Source organism: Motacilla alba, chromosome 21, assembly GCF_015832195.1.
Source record: "Motacilla alba alba isolate MOTALB_02 chromosome 21, Motacilla_alba_V1.0_pri, whole genome shotgun sequence".
NCBI classification, from domain to species: Eukaryota; Metazoa; Chordata; class Aves; order Passeriformes; family Motacillidae; genus Motacilla; species Motacilla alba.
Window position 1 is genome coordinate 1,466,515 of NC_052036.1, and position 20,709 is coordinate 1,487,223.

Genomic DNA, 20,709 nt, shown 5'->3' on the forward strand with positions numbered 1-20,709 from the left:
AGCCTGGCAGGGTGGCAGAGTGGCGTCCCCAGGGAACGGGGGGGGGATTGAAGGTCCCATCCCTGAATAGCAAACGGGGGCCACGGCTCGGGTTTCACCCCGGGAGCTCCCCTGGCCGGGTGACAGCTCCTGCTGGCATCAGGGATTCCAGGAGTTCCCCCTTCCCTGGGGGACAGCCCGGGCTGGGCAGGGCCGTGCTCAGCTGTTAACCCTGCACCTCCTCCCGTGGCTTTGGGAGCTGCTGTCACCCCCTGCTGTCACCCCCTGCTGTCACCCCCTGCTGTCACCCCCTGCTGTCACCCCCTGCTCCGCTGCCCTCCGCCCCAGAAGTGCCCCTGGATCGGGCTGGGATGGGAGAAGGGAACGCCTGAAGCCGTGGCAGCTGCAGGTGCAGCTCCTGAGCGTTGTCTGCCTTCACAAAGCCATCCCTTGGAGCAGAGAACCCACGGCATTTACAGAGCTCGTGGCAATCAGGAGCTTTTGGGGACGTCCCCAGGGTCCCCTGGAGCGCCAGCTCCCCGCGGGTCACGCCCCGAGGGTCACAGGGACGGTCAGGAGTGGCTGCTGGGGTGCTCCCCTGGGGCTGGGCTCTGCTGGGCTCCCTGGTGCTCTCCCGGGCTGTTCCCCCCCGGTTTTCCGGGCGGGATTTGCTGTGGCTGTGTGGGATCAGCAGGACCCGGCTGTTCCCATTCCCTGCGGATTTGGGAGCTCCCGGTGCCACCCCGGCGTGCTTGAACCGCGTGCCTGGAGGCTGGGCACGGGAGCGAGCTCCCAAGCGAGGGTTCATTGAGGGAGAGGTGGGATTTTGGGGTAAGCTCAGCCCGTCCCTGTGCTGGAAGCGAAGGTGGCGGTGCCGGTCCTGCTGTCCCTCTGTCCCCGCTCCTTCCCAGCTGGATCTGCACCTCTGCATTCTTCCCACTCTCGAGCTCCTGTGCTCACCCCAAGACTTTCAGCTTCACTGCCCACCCCAGAGCAGCTTTTTGGGGTGACCTGAGGCGGGACAAAGCTGTGCCAGCTCTGCCCTCGGGTGCCAGAGGAGCCGAGGAGGATCCGTGGCCAATCCTGGGCCTCGGATTCCCTTCCAGGACCTGCTGCAGGTGGGAAAAGCACCCAGCTCTGTTCCCTGGCACCTCCTCCTGCTGCTTACCTGTGAGATTTGGGATTCCTGCCCAGGAACCGCGGGGTTAGGGCAGGATCCAGCCTGGGAGAGACACCTGGAGGTGCCCCAGGTGGCAGAGGGGGCTTGGGGAGGAGGAAATCTTGGGGGCCGCTCCTGTTTTCCTGCTTCTAACTTGATTTCTTCTCTCCTTTTTCTCCTCCCCTGCTTTCTAAAGAACATAGGAAGCTTCTCGCCGGTAAGTGGTGGGGCTGTCACGCCAAAAAAAAAAAACCCCTAAATCGCCATTTTCTCCATCCACCATCAGCCTGGCTGCTTTAGTCCCTGTCATCCTCGTCCCTCGGGATGTGCTGGAGCAATGGGAGGCTCTGCTGCCACCCCCGCGGCCACCATTGCTGTTAGATCACAGCTCGGGCAGCTCCCGGCTGTCCCCTCCGGGCGTGTCCCCCCCCTCGGGGTGTGCAGGGCTGTCCCCTCCGGGCGTGTCCCCACCCTCGGGGTGTGCAGCTGTGATCTAAGGGCTCCTCCTCACCCACCGCTCGCCTCATCTTCCTCTCCATCCTCAGCCTCTCGCCTCCACCCGCGGCCCGGGCGGGGCTCTCTGGGCCGGCACTGGGGCAAACTGGGAGCACTGGGCTGCTCGGGGTTCCTGCGGGGACAGGAATTCCCTGCTCAGATCCAGGGAATCCCTGTCCTGCTCCTGGCTGCGCTGGGAAGCTCCAGGGGCGGAGCTGGATTGGGAAGTTTCAGGGGAAAGCAAAGAGGAGCAGGGGTGGGTTTCAGCTGCAGGAGGGTGGGTTTAGGCTCGATAGCAGAAACAGAAGGGATGGTAACGATGAGGGTGGCACAGGGTGCCCAGGGGAGCTGCCCCATCCCTGGAAGTGCCCAGGGCCAGGCTGGACAAGGTTTGGTTGCCAGAGGGATTGAACCAGGGGTGCCCCAGATTTGGGGCTGGAGCTGCTCCTCTTCCCACTTCTCTGCTCACACAGGACTTTCAGGATCATGGCTGACCCCAAAGCAGCTTTTTGGGGTGATTTGAGGAGGGGCAAAGCTGTGCCAGCTCTGCTCTTGGGTGCTGGAGGAGCTGAGGAGAAGGGATTGAACCAGGGGTGCCCCAGGAGGAGCTGCTCCTCTTCCCACTTCTCTGCTCACCCAGGACTTTTAGGATCATTTTTGGGGTGGAGTGGGACAAAGCTGTGCCAGCTCTGCCCTCGGGTGCCAAAGGAGCTGAGGAGAAGGGATTGAACCAGGGGTGCCCCAGATTTGGGGCTGGAGCTGCTCCTCTTCCCACTTCTCTGCTCACCCAGGACTTTTAGGACCCCTGCCAGCCCAAAGCAGGTTTTTGGGGCGCTGTGGGGTGGGACGAGGCTGTGCCAGCCCAGCTGCCAGCGGAGCTGAGGGGATTGGAGCTGGATAAAGCCAGGTTTCCTCGCTCTCCATGGGCTGGGCCCGGCTGATCCCGCCGGGAGCGATCCCGAGGGATCTGCTGGGAGCGTGTCCCGCTCCAGGGGACACGGGGACACGGGGACAGCGAGCCCGGGGACAGCGAGCCGGGGAGCGCCGGCTGGCGGCGGCGGGAGGAGCGCCGGGATGCGTTTCCCGAGCGCACAGCATCCTCTGCTGGCTGCGCTCCCCGCGGGTCCCGGGCACGCCGCCGGTTCCCGGGCTCAGCCCTGCCCGTTCCCGGGCTCAGCCCTGCCGGTTCCCGGGCTCAGCCCTGCCGGTTCCCGGGCACAGCCCTGCCGGTTCCCGGGCACAGCCCTGCCGGTTCCCGGGCTCAGCCCTGCCGGTTCCCGGGCTCAGCCCTGCCCGTTCCCGGGCACGCCGCCGGTTCCCGGGCTCAGCCCTGCCCGTTCCCAGGCACAGCCCTGCCGGTTCCCGGGCTCAGCCCTGCCCGTTCCCGGGCTCAGCCCTGCCCTGCCCGCTGCCGGGGCTGCCCTGCGCTGGCTGCCGCCAGGAGCCGGGGCTGGCTGCTCTCGGCTCTCCCGGAGCCGCTGGGCAGCTGGAAAAGGGTTTGGATTGCTGGCAGCGCCCTCCATGCACCCTCTGGGTGCGATGGTCCAGTGTTGGGAAGGTCCCGCGTGTCCCCCCGTGTGTCCCCCCGATTGTCCCCTCGTCCCGCGCGGCTCCCGGAGCTGCTCCGGGCTCTCCCCGCTCCCTGCGGAGCTCCCGCGGCCCGGCCGCAATTCCCGGCGGCGGGAGCGGCTCGGCAGGGGCGGCAGGTGGCGGTGCGAGCCCGCCGAGCAGCGGGGACAGCTGCCGCAGCATCGCCGGGGCACTGGGGACACCCTCGGGGATGTCACGGTCACTGCCCTGCTCTGTCCTGGCTGCTGCTCCAGACAGGGGACTGTCACTGTCCTGCTCTGTCCCGGCTGCTGTTCTGGAGAGGGGACAGAGGACACCTTCGGGAGGTTGTCACCATCATCTCCCTGCCCTGCCTCTCTCCTGGCTGCTCTTCTGGACAGGGGACATCCTCGGGGGATTGTCCCCATCCCCGCCGTGCCTCTCTCCCGGCTGCTGTTGGGGACAGGGGACACTCTCGGGGGATTGTCCCCATCATCTCCCTGCCCTGCCTCTCTCCTGGCTGCCCTTGGGGACATCCTCGGGGGTTTGTCCCCCTCCCCGCCGTGCCTCTCTCCCGGCTGCCCTTGGGGACACTCTCGGGGGTTTGTCCCCATCCCCGCCGTGCCTCTCTCCCGGCTGCCCTTGGGGACACTCTCGGGGGTTTGTCCCCATCCCCGCCGTGCCTCTCTCCCGGCTGCCCTTGGGGACACTCTCTGGGGTTTGTCCCCATCCCCGCCGTGCCTCTCTCCCGGCTGCTGTTGGGGACAGGGGACACCCTCGGGGGTTTGTCCCCATCCCCGCCGTGCCTCTCTCCCGGCTGCTGTCCCAGCGCCTCTCCCGCGGTCCCTCCGAGGCGGTGACATCCCGGATTCGCTGCCTTGCTCTGGGACCCCTGCGGCTCCGGCCGGGAATGGGGTCCCAGCGCTCCGTGCCCGGGGCAGCAGCCCGGCTTGGGGCAGGCTGAGCTGAGGGGACGCTCCGAGCCCTGGGGATTGCGGGAATTCCGGGAATTGCGAGCCCTGGGAATTGCGGGAATTCCGGGAATTGCGTCCCGTCAGCTCCGGGGTGCTTCCCGAGGTTCCCTTTGGGACAGCGTTTTGTCCTCCCAGACCCCCCAAGCTCTGCGTGCGACCCTCGGGGGGTTTTTCTGGGTCTGGGGGCGAGGCAGACCCGTGAGAGCGCCCCCGGTGCTGGCTGGGGTCTCACGGGGACAGCGCGGGGACAGCGCAGTGACAGCGCAGGAGCAGAGCAGGGCTGGGCTGGCAGGGGGGTGCCTGGAGTCCCCGGGCACAGCTGCGTGGCCCGCTCCATGCTTTCCATCCCTTTTCCAGGGATTTTCCGTCCCTGAGCACATCTGCAGTGTTGGATCTGCTCGGCCAAAGTTCTTCAGAGGGGGAAAAAAACCAAAACCCTTTTTCTGAAGAGGCAGCGTTTATCGGGAATGCCTTTCGGGAATGCCTTTCGGGAATGCCTTTCGGGAATGCCTTTCGGGAATGTTTGCTGGGAATGGTGTGAATTCCCATCGCCGGCCCCCCAGCCCCGTGTGCCGCCCCCGCTCCCTCCTCTCCCGCTGAGCGCCTTTAAGAGCTCTTTATTTCCAGGCGCTGCTCAGCGGGGAGCCAAGCTGGGTCCTGCCAAGTGTTAAATGAAATAATTAAAATCCCCTCGATCCCCCCCTTCCCGCTCCTCTCTCCGGTAATTAGCCGGGAAAAGTGCGGGAGGGATGGGGAGAGGGAGAAGGAGCGAGGCTCCCTCCTCCTCCTCCTCCTCCTCTCCTCCTCCTCCTCCTCGGCAGGCTCTGGGTGCTGTCAGATAAATCCCAATTAGCTCCCTGCCGAACAGGATTAGCGGGAAAGCCAGCCGGGTGGGGAATCGGCCTGGCAACAGCTCGGCGGGGCGTGACTGACAGCTGTCAATCATCCCCCGAAGCAGCGCGTCAGGATTTTGGGAGACGTGGGAAGGAATTGGAGCTCGGGGTGCTGCTCCCGTGGAGCTCCCGGCAGCTCTGCGCCGCAGGAATTTTGGGATAAGCCCTCCCTGCTGCCCTCCCCTCCGGCCAGCTGTCCCCAGCCCCTCCTGTCACCTTTCTCCTGCCATCCTCTGGCCTGGCTGTGACAGAAGCCAGGAGCTCTGGGCTGGCCACCGGAGAATTCCAGGAGAAATTTCAGGAGAAATTCCAGGCAGGGGGTGAGGATCAGTGGGAAATGATGGATTTCCACCGCCTGAGGAGGCTCCCTTGGCCACCTGTCCTTGTCCCTCCCTCCTCTGTCACAGCAGCCACGGTGGCTTTGTGCCTCCTGTCCCCTGCTGGGGCTGGCTGTCCCCTGGGAGGAGGAGGAGGAGGGGGATGATGGATGAGTCCGTCCCTGCTCCATCCAGAGGGGCACTGGGCTGGCTCTGCGTCGCTGGCTGGGCTCTCCCAGCTGCCCCCAAAGGTGCCTTTTGTGGCCTTTTCTTTTTGTTCTTACGGCCTTTTTTTGTTTGTCAGGTTTTTTACTTTTTTGTTTTTATGTCCTTTTTTTTGTTCGTTTGGTTTTTTTCTTTTTGTTTTTATGTCCTTTTTTATTTTTTGGTCTTTTTTTGTTTTTTGGTTTTTTTTTTTCTTTTATGTCCTTTTTTTTTGCTTTTATGGCCTCTTTTTGCTTCTGTGGCTATTTTGGTTTTTATGGCCGTTTTGGCTTTTTTTTCTTTTTTTTTTTTTCTTTTTTTTGCCTTTTTCCTCTTTTTATTTTTAACTTTTCCGGCCTTTTTTTCCTTGGCCATCTCTGGGTTCTCCTGCCTGGCCCTTCGTTCCCCAAGGACACATCCCAAAGTGTCCAGGCAAAAGCTGGATGTCCCTGGCTGGCCGAGGAGCAGGTGGCACATGGGGTGTCCCTGCTGTCACTGTCACCCGAGAGGTGGCAGCTGGAGGGCTCTGGGGACAGGGACACTGATGGACCAAATGCCACCCCACACTGTGTGGGGTCACGGCAGGGCAAAGGGATCCTGAGTGCCACCCCAAACCCCACAGGGCAAAGGGGTCCTGAGTGCCAGTGTCACCCCAAACCCCACAGGGCAAAGGGATCCTGAGTGCCACCCCAAATCCCACAGGGCAAAGGGATCCTGAGTGCCATCCCAAATCCCACAGGGCAAAGGGATCCTGAGTGGCAGGTGCCATCCCAAATCCCACAGGGCAAAGGGATCCTGAGAGTGACGGGTGCCACCCCAAACCCCACAGGGCAAAGGGATCCTGAGTGGCAGGTGCCACCCCAAACCCCACAAGGGGACGGTGTTTGGGTTTCCCAAGAGGATGAGGAGCCAGCCTGTCCCTGCTGGAGCTGGGGACACAAAGGCTGCCCCTAAAAGTGGCCCCGGAGGGGACAGAAAGGGACGGGGCTGATTTGCATGTGAAAACAGCTGGGGAGGATCCAGCCTGGCTTCCCTCTGGGGATTGTTCCCAGCCGAGCCTGGGCCCTATCCTGGGCTGGCTCTGAACCCTGCCCGGGGCACAGGAGGGGACAGGGATGGTCACCGAGCGGTGGCAGCAGGGGTGGCAGCAGGGCAGGGCCCCGGCGGGGGCAGCGGGCAGGAGCTGGCACCTGTGTCACGGGGAGGGTGCAGGAGCTGGGGTGGGAGGGTGGAGAGACTGGGATGGAGAGGCTGGGATGGAAGGATGGAGGAGCTGGGATGGGAGGATGGAGGAGCTGGGATGGAGGGATGGAGAGACTGGGATGGAGAGGCTGGGATGGAGGGATGGAGAGACTGGGATGGAAGGATGGAGAGACTGGGATGGGTGGAGGAGCTGGGGTGGAGGGATGGAGGGGCTGGGATGGAAGGATGGAGAGACTGGGATGGAGGGATGGAGAGACTGGGGTGGAAGGATGGTGGAGCTGGGATGGGAAGGATGGAGAGGCTGGGGTGGAAGGATGGAGAGACTGGGATGGAAGGATGCAGAAACAGGAGGAAGATGCAGGAACAGGAGAAGAATGGAGGAGAAGGCACTGGAAGGATTGGGGAGCTGGGATGGGAATGATGGAGGAACTGGAATGGGAAGGAGGCAGGAGAAGGCACTGGAAGGATTCGGGAGCAGCAGAAGGACGCAGGGAGCGAGGCAGGTTTCAAGAGGAGCGATCTCCTGGATGTGATTTGGGCTTTTCCCCCTCTTTTCTTTGTTTTTCTTCCTGGAATTGCGCCTCAGCGCTCCCAGCCCCCGGAGAGGCGCAGGGGGGCTCTGTGGGGTGCCTGGGGGGCAAGCTGTGCCCGTCCCACAGGGAGCTCTGGGCTCCTGGAGTGCCCTGCTGAGGGACCACCCAGTGTCCCCCACGTGTCCCCGTGGGAGGGCAGGGTGGGAGGATTCTTTAATCTCCGCGTCCCTCGGGCTGCAGGTGGATTGCCAAGGTGAGGGGAGGATTCCTGGGAGGGCTGGGAGCGGAACCTGCCCCTGGCAAAGCTTCTTCTCCCAAGCTGCTGCTTTTTGGGGGAGCGGGAAGCAGGAATCCAGCGGGAAGCGGGAATTCCGAGCAGCCCCCAGAGCTGCCTCGATGGAGCCACAAGCCCCAGACACCCCAGAGGGAGAGGGGAAGCTGCTGGAGGCTGCAGGGGAAGCTCAGCTTCCCTCCCTGCCGTGCTGAGCTCGGGGAAGGCGGAGGGGCTGGGAGCAGCTGCTCTGCCCGGAGCTTCCCGCTCCCCACACCCCCGCGGTGTCCATCTGTCCTGCCAGGGCTCGGGGGATCCCTGCTGGTGCTCCAGCCCCTCTGCGGCGCCCTCCTGCCCCGTTTGGGGGATAACCCAGCCGCGGGCTCAGCCCAGCTTCTCTGTGACCCCCGGCCCTTCCTCTCGAGGGGTTTCTTGCAGCCTCCAGAGCTGCCCGGTTCCTCCCTGCTGAGGAAGAGCTCGGCTGCGCTGGCTGAGGAGCAGCCCAGCGTGTCCTGGTGCCCTGAAGGCGCCGTTCCGGTGGCAGGGGAGGTGTTGGTGTTTCGCCATCCCGGCAGAGCCTCCACCCGAGGGGAGAGCGGGCTGAGCTCCTGGGTTTGTCTTTGGGGCACAGCGCTGCCCGCCCGGGGCTGTGGCAGCGCTCTCAGCGCATTGTTGGACCTTCGCCTCCCTCTGGCTTGCACCCAGCTCTGCTGGTGGCACCTTCCCCGTCCCTGCGGGCAAGCAGGAAAAGCCAGGAGCCCGCGGGGACGGAGCAGCTCAATCCCTGCTCCTTTTCCCCGGCTGCTTTCGGGGAGCCTGTGCCCGTTCCGTGCCGATCACATCCTGAAAAAAACAATCACCGGCGTTTTTCCCGCTGCTCTGCCGTCCCCGGGGGGCGATGCCGGGAGAGGTGCGAGCCTTCCTCAGCAGGCGGAGGGGCTGAGCCCCCACCCCTCGCACCCTCCGAGCCCTTCCACCCCCTCGCACCCCTCCCTGCTCATCCCGGGGGTCCCCCCACCCCTCCCTGCTCATCCCGGGGGGTCCTGGGGGTCCCCCCACCCCTCCCTGATCATCCTGAGGGGTCGTGGGGGGTCCCCCACCCCTCCCTGCTCATCCTGGGGGGTCCCCCCACCCGTCTCTGATCATCCTGAGGGGTCGTGGGGGGTCCCCCACTCCTCCCTGCTCATCCCGGAGGGTCCTGGGGATCCCCCACCCCTCCCTGCTCATCCCTGGGGGTCTCCCGACCCCTCCCTGCTCATCCCGGGGGGTCCCCCACCCCTCCCTGCTCATCCCGGAGGGTCCCCCCACCCTTCCCTGATCATCCCGGGGGGTCCTGGGAGGGTCCCCCCCACCCTTCCCTGCGCTGCCCACGCCTTGTCGGGGTGGGAGCGGCTCCTGCGCGACCCCCGCCGCCCCCGCTCTTTGTCTGCGCCGCGCCCCTGCGCCCCCGCTCCCCTTTGTTGGCCGCCGAGCGCTCGGAGAGGGGCTCGCCGTGCCCCCCCGCGCCGGGGTCGGGCCGAGGGGCGGGCGGAGGGAGGGAGAGAGGGAGGGAGAGAGGGAGGGAGAGAGGGAGAGAGGGCTGCGGGGAGGGAGGGGGCAGCTCCGCGCTCGCTCCGCGCTGCCGCTCCCTTGTCTGATGCTGCGCGGCCCCTTCCCCGCTCGGGGGGCGCACGGAGACCGCCGGGATTAGGGATCCACCTCCCTCCCACCCTTCCATCCATCCATCCCTCCCTCCCATCCATCCTCCCACCCTCCATCCCTCCCTGCGCTCCATGCCGGGCTCCGCGCGGAGCCGCGCTGCGGCCGGGAGGGAGCGGCATGTCCGAGCGGCGTGAGGCGGGCAGCTGGCCCCCGCCGGGCCGAGCCGGGCCCCTGCCCGCTGGCCCGAGCCGTGGCAAGGCGCCGGAGAGCCGGGCTCGCCCGGGGAGGCAGCGGGGATGGAGCTGAGAGGAGCCTCGCAGGGCGGCAGGGAGCGTCTGCCTCGGGCCGAGCCGCATCCGTGAATGCTCGGGCTGCTCCCGGAGTCCTTGGGCTGCTCCCGGGGTTTTGGGCTGGTTCCTGGAATTTTGGGTTTCTCCCGGAACCCTCGGGCTGATCCCGGAGTCTCGGCTGCTCCCGGAATCCTTGGGCTGCTCCTGGAATTTTGGGCTTCTCCCGGAATCGTTGGGCTGCTCCCGGAATCTTGGCTGCTCCTGGAATTTTGGGTTTCTCCCTGGAATCCTTGGGCTGCTCCCGGGATTTTGGGCTTCTCCTGGAATCTTGGCTGCTGGAATTTTGGCTGCTCCTGGAATTTTGGCTGCTCCTGGAAATTTGGCCGCTGCTGGAATTTTGGCTGCTCCTGGCTGCGAGGACCTGCCGAGGGTCAGAGGCTGCCGGACGTGTCCTGGAGGAGCCGCTGGACAGCGGAGGGAGCTCCGTGTGCCCGGAGCGGGGCCGGCGTGGATCCGAGGGGATATTCCGGGGGATCTGAGAGGTTATCCCAGAGGATTCCAGCAGTTATCCTGGAGGATCTGAGAGGTGATCCCAGAGGATTCCAGAGGATATTCCGGAAGATCTGAGAGGTGATCCTGGAGGATCCCAGAAGATATCCCAGAGTACATCCCAGAGGCCAGCGATATTCCTGAGCCTGGCAGTGCTCCTGTGCTCCTGTCCCTGTCCCAGCGCTGCTCCTGCTGTGACATTCCCACCATTCCCACCCCGGCGTGTCCTTGTCCTGGTGGGCTCAGCCGCGGATTCGGAGCCCTCGGCGCTGGGATTTTGGTTTGCTTTCTGGGCATTTTGGTTTGCTTTCTGTGGGCAGCCGTGGATTGACACCTCGGGGGCTGGCTGAGTGTCCCCGTGCCTCCAGAGCGGGCTGGAGCTGTCCCCAGGCTGTCCCCAAGGCCACGCCTCTGCCATGGCATCGCAGGGCACGGAGTCCTGAAGGTGCCCCCGTGCTGCTGCCAGCCGAGATGGGAACCTCTGGGAAAACTTAGGCTGCCAAAAACACCCGGGGACAGAGGAGAGGGATCCACGCGAGCCTCGCGGTGACTCTCGGGGCGTGACAGCCCAGCATGACAGCGTGCCAGTACCCCATGGCGCCGGGAGCCCTGGAGCGGGACCGGCTGTACCAGCACAAGGTGTCCCTGGTGGTGCGCTACTTCATGATCCCCTGCAACATCTGCCTCATCCTGCTGGCCACCTCCACGCTGGGATTCGCCGTGCTGCTCTTCCTCAATAACTGTAGGTGGCCCTGAGCGGGCAGGATGGCCACCGGGGGCTCCCCGGGCCACCAGCTCGGCTCCTCCCAGAGCTCCTGGCTGCCTTGGGGACAGTCCCCGGACTGGCAGCTCCCTGCCCCATGCTCGGCTCCTCCCGGAGCTCCTGGCTGCCTTGGGGACAATCCCGGGACTGGCAGCTCCCTGCCCCAGGAGCTCCTGGCTGCCTTGGGGACAATGCCAGGACTGGCAGCTCCCTGCCCCATGCTCGGCTCCTCCCGGAGCTCCTGGCTGCCTTGGGGACAATCCTGGGACCGGCAGCTCCCTGCTCCAGGAGCTCCTGGCTGCCTTGGGGACAATGCCAGGACTGGCAGCTCCCTGCCCCACCAGCCTGGAGCTCCTGGCTGCCTTGGGGACAATCCTGGGACTGGCAGCTCCCTGCCCCAGCAGCTCGGAGCTCCTGGCTGCCTTGGGGACAATGCCAGGACTGGCAGCTCCCTGCCCCATGCTCGGCTCCTCCCGGAGCTCCTGGCTGCCTTGGGGACAATCCTGGGACCGGCAGCTCCCTGCTCCAGGAGCTCCTGGCTGCCTTGGGGACAATCCTGGGACTGGCAGCTCCCTGCCCCACCAGCCTGGAGCTCCTGGCTGCCTTGGGGACAATGCTGGGACTGGCAGCTCCCTGCCCCACCAGCCTGGAGCTCCTGGCTGCCTTGGGGACAATCCTGCCTTGGGGACAATCCTGGGACTGGCAGCTCCCTGCCCCACTTTTCCCTGGCAGGGAGGAGGGAGCAGAGCTGTGAGGGCGGCTCTGCGTGGGCCAGGACAGCTCCCACAGCTCCCACCTGCTGCTGCTGCTGCTGCTGCTGGCAGGCTCCATCCCAAACCCGGGTGGGGATCCAGGGATGGGGGATTTGGGAAGGGCTGGTGAGGATCTGGAGGATGTGAGGATTTGGGAAGGGCTGGAGATGACTGTGAGATGTGAGGATTTGGAAGCGCTGCTGGGGGTTGTGATCCAGGAGATGTGAGGATTTGGGAAGGGCAGGAGATGATCAGGGGGATGTGAGGATTTGGGAAGGGCAGGTGATGATCAGGGGGATGTGAAGATTTGGGAAGGGCTGGTGCATGTGATGACCCAGGGAATGTGAGGATTTGGGAAGGGCAGGAGATGATCCAGGACATGTGAGGATTTGGGATGGGCTGGTGCAGATGATTGAGGGATGTGAGGATTTGGGAAGGGCAGGTGCGGGTGGTCACTGGGGGGATGTGAGGATTTGGGAGGGCTGCTGCTGACGGGGGGATTGAGGATTGCCCCGAGGCCTGGCTGTGGAGCTGATCCCACCCTTGGCTGTGGATCCAGGTGTTTCTGCCGGGCTCCTGCTCCCCTTCCTGAGGAACATCCCATGCTCAGGCCTGGCTGTGGGAAGAGCCCTGGAGGGCAGGCAGATCCTGCAGCCCAGCTTTGGGGGATCTGTGCTCGGGGATGAACCCACGGATGTCTCCAGGGAGCCAGGCCTGGGGCCCGGAGCGTGCCGGGGGTGGGATTCTCTCTGCCACAGCCCTGGCCCCATCCCAAATCCCAGTTTTTGGGTGTTCCCCTGCAGCCTGGGAGGGCGTTTGGAGCCTGAGGGAGCTCAGCTCAACTCCCCGCTGCTCAATCAGGGTCCCCAAACAGAGGGGTGGCAGGTGACCCTGCCCTGGGGACCGCTGGTGACACCCACGGCAGCTTGCAGTTCTGCTGCCCCTCTCTCCCAGTTTTTGGGGGCTGCAGCATTCCTGCTCTGGGATGAGCTGCTGGCTCCGTGGCCAGGTGTGTGTGGGGTGATCCACGGCGGGATCGGCCCCGCAGCCCGCGGGAGATGGGGCAGGACAGGCTGGGGCAGATCCAGCCCTGCCAGGCACCGGGGGCCGCTCCCAGATCCCGCGCCAGACCGGTCCCTGGGGCCCAGCCAGGCTGCCTTCGGGAGATCCTGGGACCTCCTGGGAGCCAAACCTGCTCGAGGAGGGGTGAAACAGCATCCCAAAGAGGGCTGGGGGCAGAGTTGTGCCCGAGGAACCCATGACAGCTCCATGACAGCTCCACTGGTCCCTGGGGCTATCCCAAACTGGGTTTGGGTGATGCTGCCTCTTTTTTCTGCATCTCCCTCCTGCTTCCAGGAGCTCCTGGGAGCCAAACCTGCTCGAGGAGGGATGGAATAGCATCCCAGGGAGGGCTGGGGCAGGCTTGTGCCTGAGGAACCCGTGACAGCTCCACTGGTCCCTGGGGCTATCCCAAAATGGATTCGGGTCATGCTGGGGCCTCCTGGGAGCCAAACCTGCTCGAGGAGGGATGGAGCAGCATCCCAGGGAGGGCTGGGAGCAGGGTTGTGCCCGAGGAACCCGTGACAGCTCCATGACAGCTCCACTGGTCCCTGGGGCTATCCCAAACTGGGTTTGGGTGATCCTGCCTCCTCCTGGGAGCCAAACCTGCTCGAGGAGAGATGGAATAGCATCCCAGGGAGGGCTGGGAGCAGGGTTGTGCCCGAGGAACCCGTGACAGCTCCGTGGTTTTTGTTTCCTTGCAGACAAACCCAACAGCTACTTCACGCAGACGCCGCCGCCGCCGCGGGATGGTGAGTGCAGAGCGTCCCCCGCGCCCCTGGGGACAGCAGGAGCCCCTCCCGGGCTGGCCTCTCCCTCAGGGAAACAGCTCCTGACCCCGCTGATCCACGGGGAGCTCGGGTCCCTTCCAGCCCGGCTGCTCCCTGAGCCCTGGCAGCGCTGGGGGTGCAGGATTTGGGTGGGAGGGAGGGCAGTGCCTCCCAGGGCTCCCTTTTCCAGGGATTTTCCTGGGATGCAGGATTTGGGTGGGAGGGAGGGCAGTGCCCCTCAGGGCTCCCTTTTTCCAGGGATTTTCCTGGGATGCAGGATTTGGGTGGGAGGGAGGGCAGTGCCTCCCAGGGCTCCCATTTTCCAGGGATTTTCCTGGGATTTTCCTGGGATGCAGGATTTGGGTGAGGAAGGAGGGCAGTGCCCCTCAGGGCTCCCTTTTCCAGGGATTTTCCTGGGATGCAGGATTTGGGTGAGGAAGGAGGGCAGTGCCTCTCTGTGCTCCCTTTTTCCAGGGATTTTCCAGGGATGCAGGATTTGGGTGGGAGGGAGGGCAGTGCCCCTCAGGGCTCCCTTTTCCAGGGATGCAGGATTTGGGTGAGGAAGGAGGGCAGTGCCCCTCAGGGCTCCCTTTTTCCAGGGATTTTCCTGGGATGCAGGATTTGGGTGAGGAGGGAGGGCAGTGCCTCTCAGAGCTCCTTTTTCCAGGGATTTTCCTGGGATGCGGGATTTGGGTGAGGAAGGAGGGCACTGCCCCTCATTCCTCCCTTTTCCCAGGGATTTTCCTAGCTGGAAGCAGGGAAGGGCTGGAAAAGCTGAATTTCCTGCAGACTTGCATTTCTATCCTCGCCTCTCCCACCTTTCCTCTGGTTTCACAGAGAACTTTGGGATTTTTTTTGTTGTTTTTTTCCCTTTGTGAGGTTCTTATCAGCTTCAGGAGCTGCTGGGTGCAGGGCAGGCAAGCCCAGGCTGAGATAAAACCATCACAGGAGCTTTGTTCCCTTTTAAAACCAGGCTTAAAACCCCTGCCTTGGCTGGCAGGCTCTTCCCCCGGCTTCACGTGCGCAGATAAGAGCCCAGCAAACAGAAACCAGCAGCCAATTAACAACCTGCTTGTTGCTTTTTATTTTTTATTTTTCTTTTTCTCCTCCTCATTTTTGCCTCCCCTGCTGAGGGGTGGGGGAGAAAAGGACGCCAGATGAAATGTGATTAATCTATAATTGGCCCGGGGAGGGGCATCTCGAGCGAAAAAAATAAACCCCCAGGTGGGTGGAACTCCTTGGGCTGCAGGAGATGGAGAGCCCAGCCCAGGCAGACGCCAGGCTTCCAAAAGATCCCCGCTGCTCCCACGGGAGAGGGAAAAGGGCCCGCTCCGGGAGGCTGCCGAGGCTCCTGGGGCACAATTCCTGCTCTGGGGTGTGGGAGGTGTTCTTGGGGGCCAGGGGATGGGTTTTGCTGGGTGTGGGATGAGGATCGGGACGGGGTTTGAGCTGGGAAAATTCTGGGATTTGGATGAGGTTTGCTCAGGAGCTGGCGGGGGATAAAGGGTGGGATGAACCTGGGGGTTTGGGGGGTCCCTTCCCCTCCCAAAGCTGGGCAGGGTCCTGGTCTGGCCTAACAAAGCCAGGGCTCGGGTTTGGGGTGCAGGAAGGGCTGCAAAGCTGGGCAGGGTCCTGGTCTGGCCTAACAAAGCCAGGGCTTGGTTTGGGGTGCAGGAAGGGCTGCAAAGCTGGGCAGGGTCACAGTCTGGGCTAACAATGCCAGGGCTCGGGTTTGGGGTGCAGGAAGGGCTGCAAAGCTGGGCAGGGTCCTGGTCTGGCCTAACAAAGCCAGAGCTCGGGTTTGGGGTGCAGGAAGGGCTGCAAAGCTGGGCAGGGTCACTGTCCAGCCTAACAAAGCCAGAGCCCAGGTTTGGGGTGCAGGAAGGGCTGCAAAGCTGGGCAGGGTCACTGTCCAGCCTAACAAAGCCAGAGCCCGGGTTTGGGGTGCAGGAAGGGCTGCAAAGCTGGGCAGGGTCACTGTCCAGCCTAACAAAGCCAGAGCCCGGGTTTGGGGTGCAGGAAGGGCTGCAGAGCTGGGCAGGGTCACTGTCCAGCCTAACAAAGCCAGAGCCCGGGTTTGGGGTGCAGGAAGGGCTGCAAAGCTGGGCAGGGTCACTGTCCAGCCTAACAAAGCCAGAGCCCAGGTTTGGGGTGCAGGAAGGGCTGCAAAGCTGGGCAGGGTCACTGTCCAGCCTAACAAAGCCAGAGCCCGGGTTTGGGGTGCAGGAAGGGCTGCAAAGCTGGGCAGGGTCACTGTCCAGCCTAACAAAGCCAGAGGCCGGGTTTGGGGTGCAGGGAGCTCCCTGTCCCAGAGGCAGCAGAGGGGGGTCAGGAGGTGCTGGCAGCGCTTGGAGCTGCTCCGCGCTCCCCGCCCCGGGTGAGGCGATGAATATTCGAATATTGATGAGCAGGGCTGAATATTTGAATATTGATGAGCAGGGCTGAATATTTGAATATTGATAGGGTGGGCATGAATATTTGAATATTGATAGGGTGGGCTGAATATTTGAATATTGAGAGGGTGGGCCTGAATATTTGAATATTGATGAGCAGGGCTGAGTATTTGAATATTGATGAGCAGGGCTGAAGATTTGAATGTTGATATGGTGGGCCTGAATATTTGAATATTGATGAGCAGGGCTGAGTATTTGAATATTGATGAGCAGGGCTGAATATTTGAATATTGATGAGCAGGGCTGAGTATTTGAATGTTGATGGGGCGGGGCAGGGCTGGGGCACAGGAGCTGCCAGCCCAGCCGCTCCCCATGGCAACGGGCACCTCGCTCGGGTGGAATTAATTAATGCCCAGCCCGAATTATTAATGCCCAGCCCGAATTATTACTCACCCTGCATTAATTACTGCCCAGCCCCGCTGTTTCCACTGCCCCTTTTGGGCACAAGAGTTTTTTTTTGCCAATAAAAGCTTTTTTTGAGCCCATTAAATCAGTGCCTGGTGGCCACTCTCAGTGCCTGGTGGCCGTTCCCAAGTGCCTGGTGGCCACTCTCGGTGCCTGGTAGCCACTCTTAGTGCCTGGTGGCCGTTCCCGAGTGCCTGGTGGCCACTCCTGGCTGCCTGGTGGCCACTCTCAGTGCCTGGTGGCCACTCTCAGTGCCTGGTGGCCACTCCTGGCTGCCTGGTGGCCGTTTCCAAGTGCCTGGTGGCCACTCTCGGTGCCTGGTAGCCACTCTCAGTGCCTGGTGGCCACTCCTGGCTGCCTGGTGGCCGTTCCCGAGTGCCTGGTGGCCACTCCTGGCTGGCTGGTGGCCCTTGCCCCTGCCAGGCTGGCCCCATCCCGTGCCCAGCTGTCCCCGCAGCCCCTGGGCACGGCGAGGCGGGGCGGGTGCCATCTGCCCTGGCAGCCCCTGCCGGGCCCCCACCTGCCAGCGCGGCCCTGCTAACGAAGCTGGGCTAATTAGGAACCGAGGAGGTGGCCTGGGGAAAAAAAAAACTGCAAAAGGAGGGTTAGGTGGCATCTTGGGAAGGAAACCTTTCCTGGGAGGGTGGGGAGGGCCTGGCGCTGTTTATTCCACAGATTCCCTTTTTCCCCCTTTTTTAGCCTCTTTTCCCCCTTTTTAAATCCTCATTTTTCCCCTTTTCCATGTGTTTTTTTCCTGCCTTTCTAGCCTTTTTCCCACTTTTCCCCCCACCTTTTTTCCCCTTGCCTTTTTTCCTGCCTTTTCCCCACCTTTTCCCTGCCCCTTTTCCTGCTTTTTCCTGCTTTTTTTCCTACCTCTTTTCCCCTGCACCTTTTTTCCCCCCCCCCCTTCTTTCCCTCTCCTTTTTTTAGCCTTTCCCTTCTCCCCGGTTTTTCCCCCTTTTCCCTCCCTCTTCCCTTCCCCTCTAAGCCAGCCCCAGCTCCATTCCCACTCCCCACGCCTTCCCTCGGGATGAATCCCACAATTCCCATCCCCTGGAATTTTTACACCTCATCTGCATTTAAAAAAAAACCCAAGAGAGGGAAAGAGCAGCGCAGGGAGGTGCAGGAGAGCCTCAGACTCTTCAGGAAAATGATGAACCCCTTTAGTCACCTGTGGGAGAGGAGGAGAATCCTTTTCCTTTTGATTTCCCGGGATTTATGGGATTTATCTGGGGGTGGGAGAGGAGGAGAACTTTTCCTTTTGGGGCAGGAGGAGAACCCTTTTCCTTTTGATTTCCTAGGATTTATGGGATTTATCTCGTGCTGGGGCAGGAGAGGAGGAGAACCCTTTTCCTTTTGATTTCCCGGGATTTATGGGATTTATCTGGTGCTGGGGGAGAGGAGGAGAACCCTTTTCCTTTTGGGGATTTATGGGAGGAGGAGAACCCTTTTCCTGTTGATTTATGGGATTTATCCCCCTTTTCCTTTTGATTTCCCGGATTTATCTGGTGCTGGGGTGGTAGAGGAGGAGAACCCTTTTCCTGTTGATTTCCCGGGATTTATCTGGTGCAGGCTCTGCAGAATCTCCCGGCAGTCAAAGGCAATCCCTGGGAGTTGAAGTGCAGATGAGGAGTTGGATTTTAGGATTCCTCTTCTCCCTTTCGTGTAGGGCAGGCTCTGGTTGTGACGTGTGGGGTGGCACTGGGGGGCACTGGGGTGCCCTGGGAGGGGGCACTGGGGGGCACTGGGGCAGGGAACACCTCAAGGAATGGATGGAGCTGTCCCATGGAAGGAGGAAATTGGATTTTAGGGAAAGGTTGGGGCCCCCCTGTGTGTGTGTCCCCGTGCCCCCTGGCATGTCCCTGTGCCCGCAGGGTGCTGGGGGATGCTGTGTGGCTTTGGGATTCCCCCGTGTGCATGTCCCCGTGCCCCTGGATGTCTCTGTGCCCCCTGGCATGTCCCCGTGGCCATTGGGATGTCCCTGTGCCCGCAGGGTGCCAGGGGGATGCTGTGTGGCTTTGGTGTCCCCCATGTGTGTGTCCCCGTGCCCATGTGCGTGTCCCTGTGCCCGCAGGGTGCCGGGGGATGCTGTGTGGCTTCAGGGCCATGTGTCCCCATGCCCATGGGATGTCCCCGTGCCCGCAGGCTGCCGGGGGATGCTGTGTGGGTTTGGTGTCCCCGATGTGCGTGTCCCCGTGCCCGCAGGCTGCTGGGGGATGCTGTGTGGGTTTGGTGACCCTCATGTGCGTGTCCCCGTGCCCGCAGGGTGCCAGGGGATGCTGTGTGGGTTTGGTGTCCCCCAGATGTGTGTCCCTGTGCCCATGTGCGTGTCCCCGTGCCCGCAGGGTGCCGGCGGATGCTGTGTGGGTTTGGTGTCCCTCATGTGCGTGTCCCCGTGCCCGCAGGCTGCTGGGGGATGCTGTGTGGGTTTGGTGTCCCTCATGTGTGTGTCCCCATGCCCATGTGCGTGTCCCCGTGCCCGCAGGGTGCCGGGGGATGCTGTGTGGCTTCGGGGCCGTGTGCGAGCGCAGCCCCTCGGAGCCGGGCCAGGCCTCGTGCGTGTGCAGGAAGGGTCCCTGTGCCCCCGTGGTGGCCCCGGTGTGCGGCTCCGACCACTCCACCTACAGCAACGAGTGCGAGCTGGACAGGGCCCAGTGCAACCAGCAGAGGAGGATCAAGGTGGTCAGCAAGGGACCCTGCGGTGAGTGAGGGACGCTGGCGTGTCCCCAGGGCGGGCAGGGACACCTCGGGGCACGGCTGGAGGGGTGGGGACAGGGCTGGGGGCACTGAGGGGGTCATCAGCACTGCCCTGGGGACAGCAGAGTGTGATAAGGAGGAGAAATGGTGGGGAAATGATGGAGAAGTGATGGGAAAATGGTGGGAAAATGGTGGAGAAATGATGGGAAAATGATGGAGAAGTGGTGGCCACAGGCTGGGCCAGGGACACCAAATGCTGGGAAGGGACACTGAGGAACCACCAGCTCTGCTTTGGGGGTCAGCAAACTGTGATCAGGGGGAAAAGTGATGGAAAAAAATGATGGGAAAATGATGGAGAAATGATGGGAAAATGATGGGAAAATGATGGTCAAGGGGGGCGTGTCAGCTCCATGATGAACAGCCCAGTCTGGGACATCTCTGATGTCCTGGAGGTGGGGACAGGGCTGGTGGCAGAGGGCACTGAGGAGCCAGCAGCTCTGCTTTGGGGGTCAGCAAAGTGTGATCAGAAGGAAAAATGATGGAAAATTATCCAGTGCTGCTGGATTGGGGCATTCGGAGGGATGGATTTGGGGGACTTCAGGATACATTTGGGTTAATCCACGAGAGGAACGGGAGCATGTCCTGTGCCAGGCTCTCACCTGTGCTGTGTCCCCTCCTCTGTCCCTCAGGCTCCAAGGATCTACTGAAGCTCTGGAAAATTATCCAGTGCTGCTGGATTGGGGCATTTGGAGGGGATGGATTGGGGCATTTGGAGGGATGGATTTAGCGGGTAGTAGGGTTATTCCACGAGATAATGGGATTATTCCATGAGAGGAACAGGACGTCCCGCGCCGTGCTCTCACCCGTGTCCCCTCTCTGTCCCTCAGGCTCCAAGGATCTACTGAAGCTCTGGAAAATTATCCATTGCTTCTGGATTGGGGCATTTGGAGGGATGATTGGGGCATTTGGAGGGATGGATTGGGGCATTTGGAGGGATGGATTTAGCGGGTACTAGGGTTTATTCCACGAGATACTGGGATTATTCCACGAGAGGAGCAAGACGTCCCGCGCCGTGCTCTCTCTCACCCGTGTCCCCTCTCTGTCCCTCAGGCTCCAAGGACCCCTGTGCAGAGGTGACGTGCAGCTTTGGCAGCACCTGCGTGCCCTCCGCTGACGGCCAGGCGGCCAAGTGCGTGTGTCCCTCGTCGTGCGGCGGCGTCCCCGAGAGCCCCGTGTGCGGCAGCGACGGCCGCGACTACCGCAGCCAGTGCCACCTCAACAAGCACGCCTGCGACAAGCAGGAGAACGTCTTCAAGAAGTTCGACGGCCCCTGCGGTGAGGAGGGGCTGATCCGGGCAGGGAGTGACTCCCTGGGGCACAGAGGAAGATCTGGGGGCTCTTGGGGTCCCAAAAGGGAAGGAGCAGAGCCTGGGAATCTCCCGGTTTGAGCAGGGAGTGACTTTGAGGCACAAAAGAAGATTTGGGGGCTCTTGGGGCCGTGCAGGGATGGAGTAGAGCCTGGGAAGCCCAAGTTTGGGCAGGGAGTGACTTTGGGGCACAAAGGAAGATTTGGGGGCTCTTGGGGCTATGCAGGGAAGGAGCAGAGCCTGGGAATCTCCTGGTTTGAGCAGGGAGTGACTCCCTGGAGCACAAAGGAAGATTTGGGGGCTCTTGGGGTCCCAAAAGGGAAGGAGCAGAGCCTGGGAAGCCCCAGTTTGGGCAGGGAGTGACTTTGGGACACAGAGAAGATTTGG

At 62.5% G+C, this 20,709-nt stretch overlaps 1 protein-coding gene across 1 annotated transcript in view; it reads left to right on the top strand.

The window, feature by feature from the left end:
* AGRN (agrin) overlaps positions 1-20,709 on the top strand; it is a 56,659-nt gene that overhangs the window by 21,783 nt on the left and 14,167 nt on the right. Inside the window, exons 3-6 of the mRNA XM_038160116.1 lie at positions 1,335-1,355; positions 13,335-13,382; positions 18,744-18,959; positions 20,066-20,290. Of these exons, the coding sequence (XP_038016044.1) occupies positions 1,335-1,355; positions 13,335-13,382; positions 18,744-18,959; positions 20,066-20,290 (510 nt within the window). The remainder of the gene's footprint in view (positions 1-1,334; positions 1,356-13,334; positions 13,383-18,743; positions 18,960-20,065; positions 20,291-20,709) is intronic.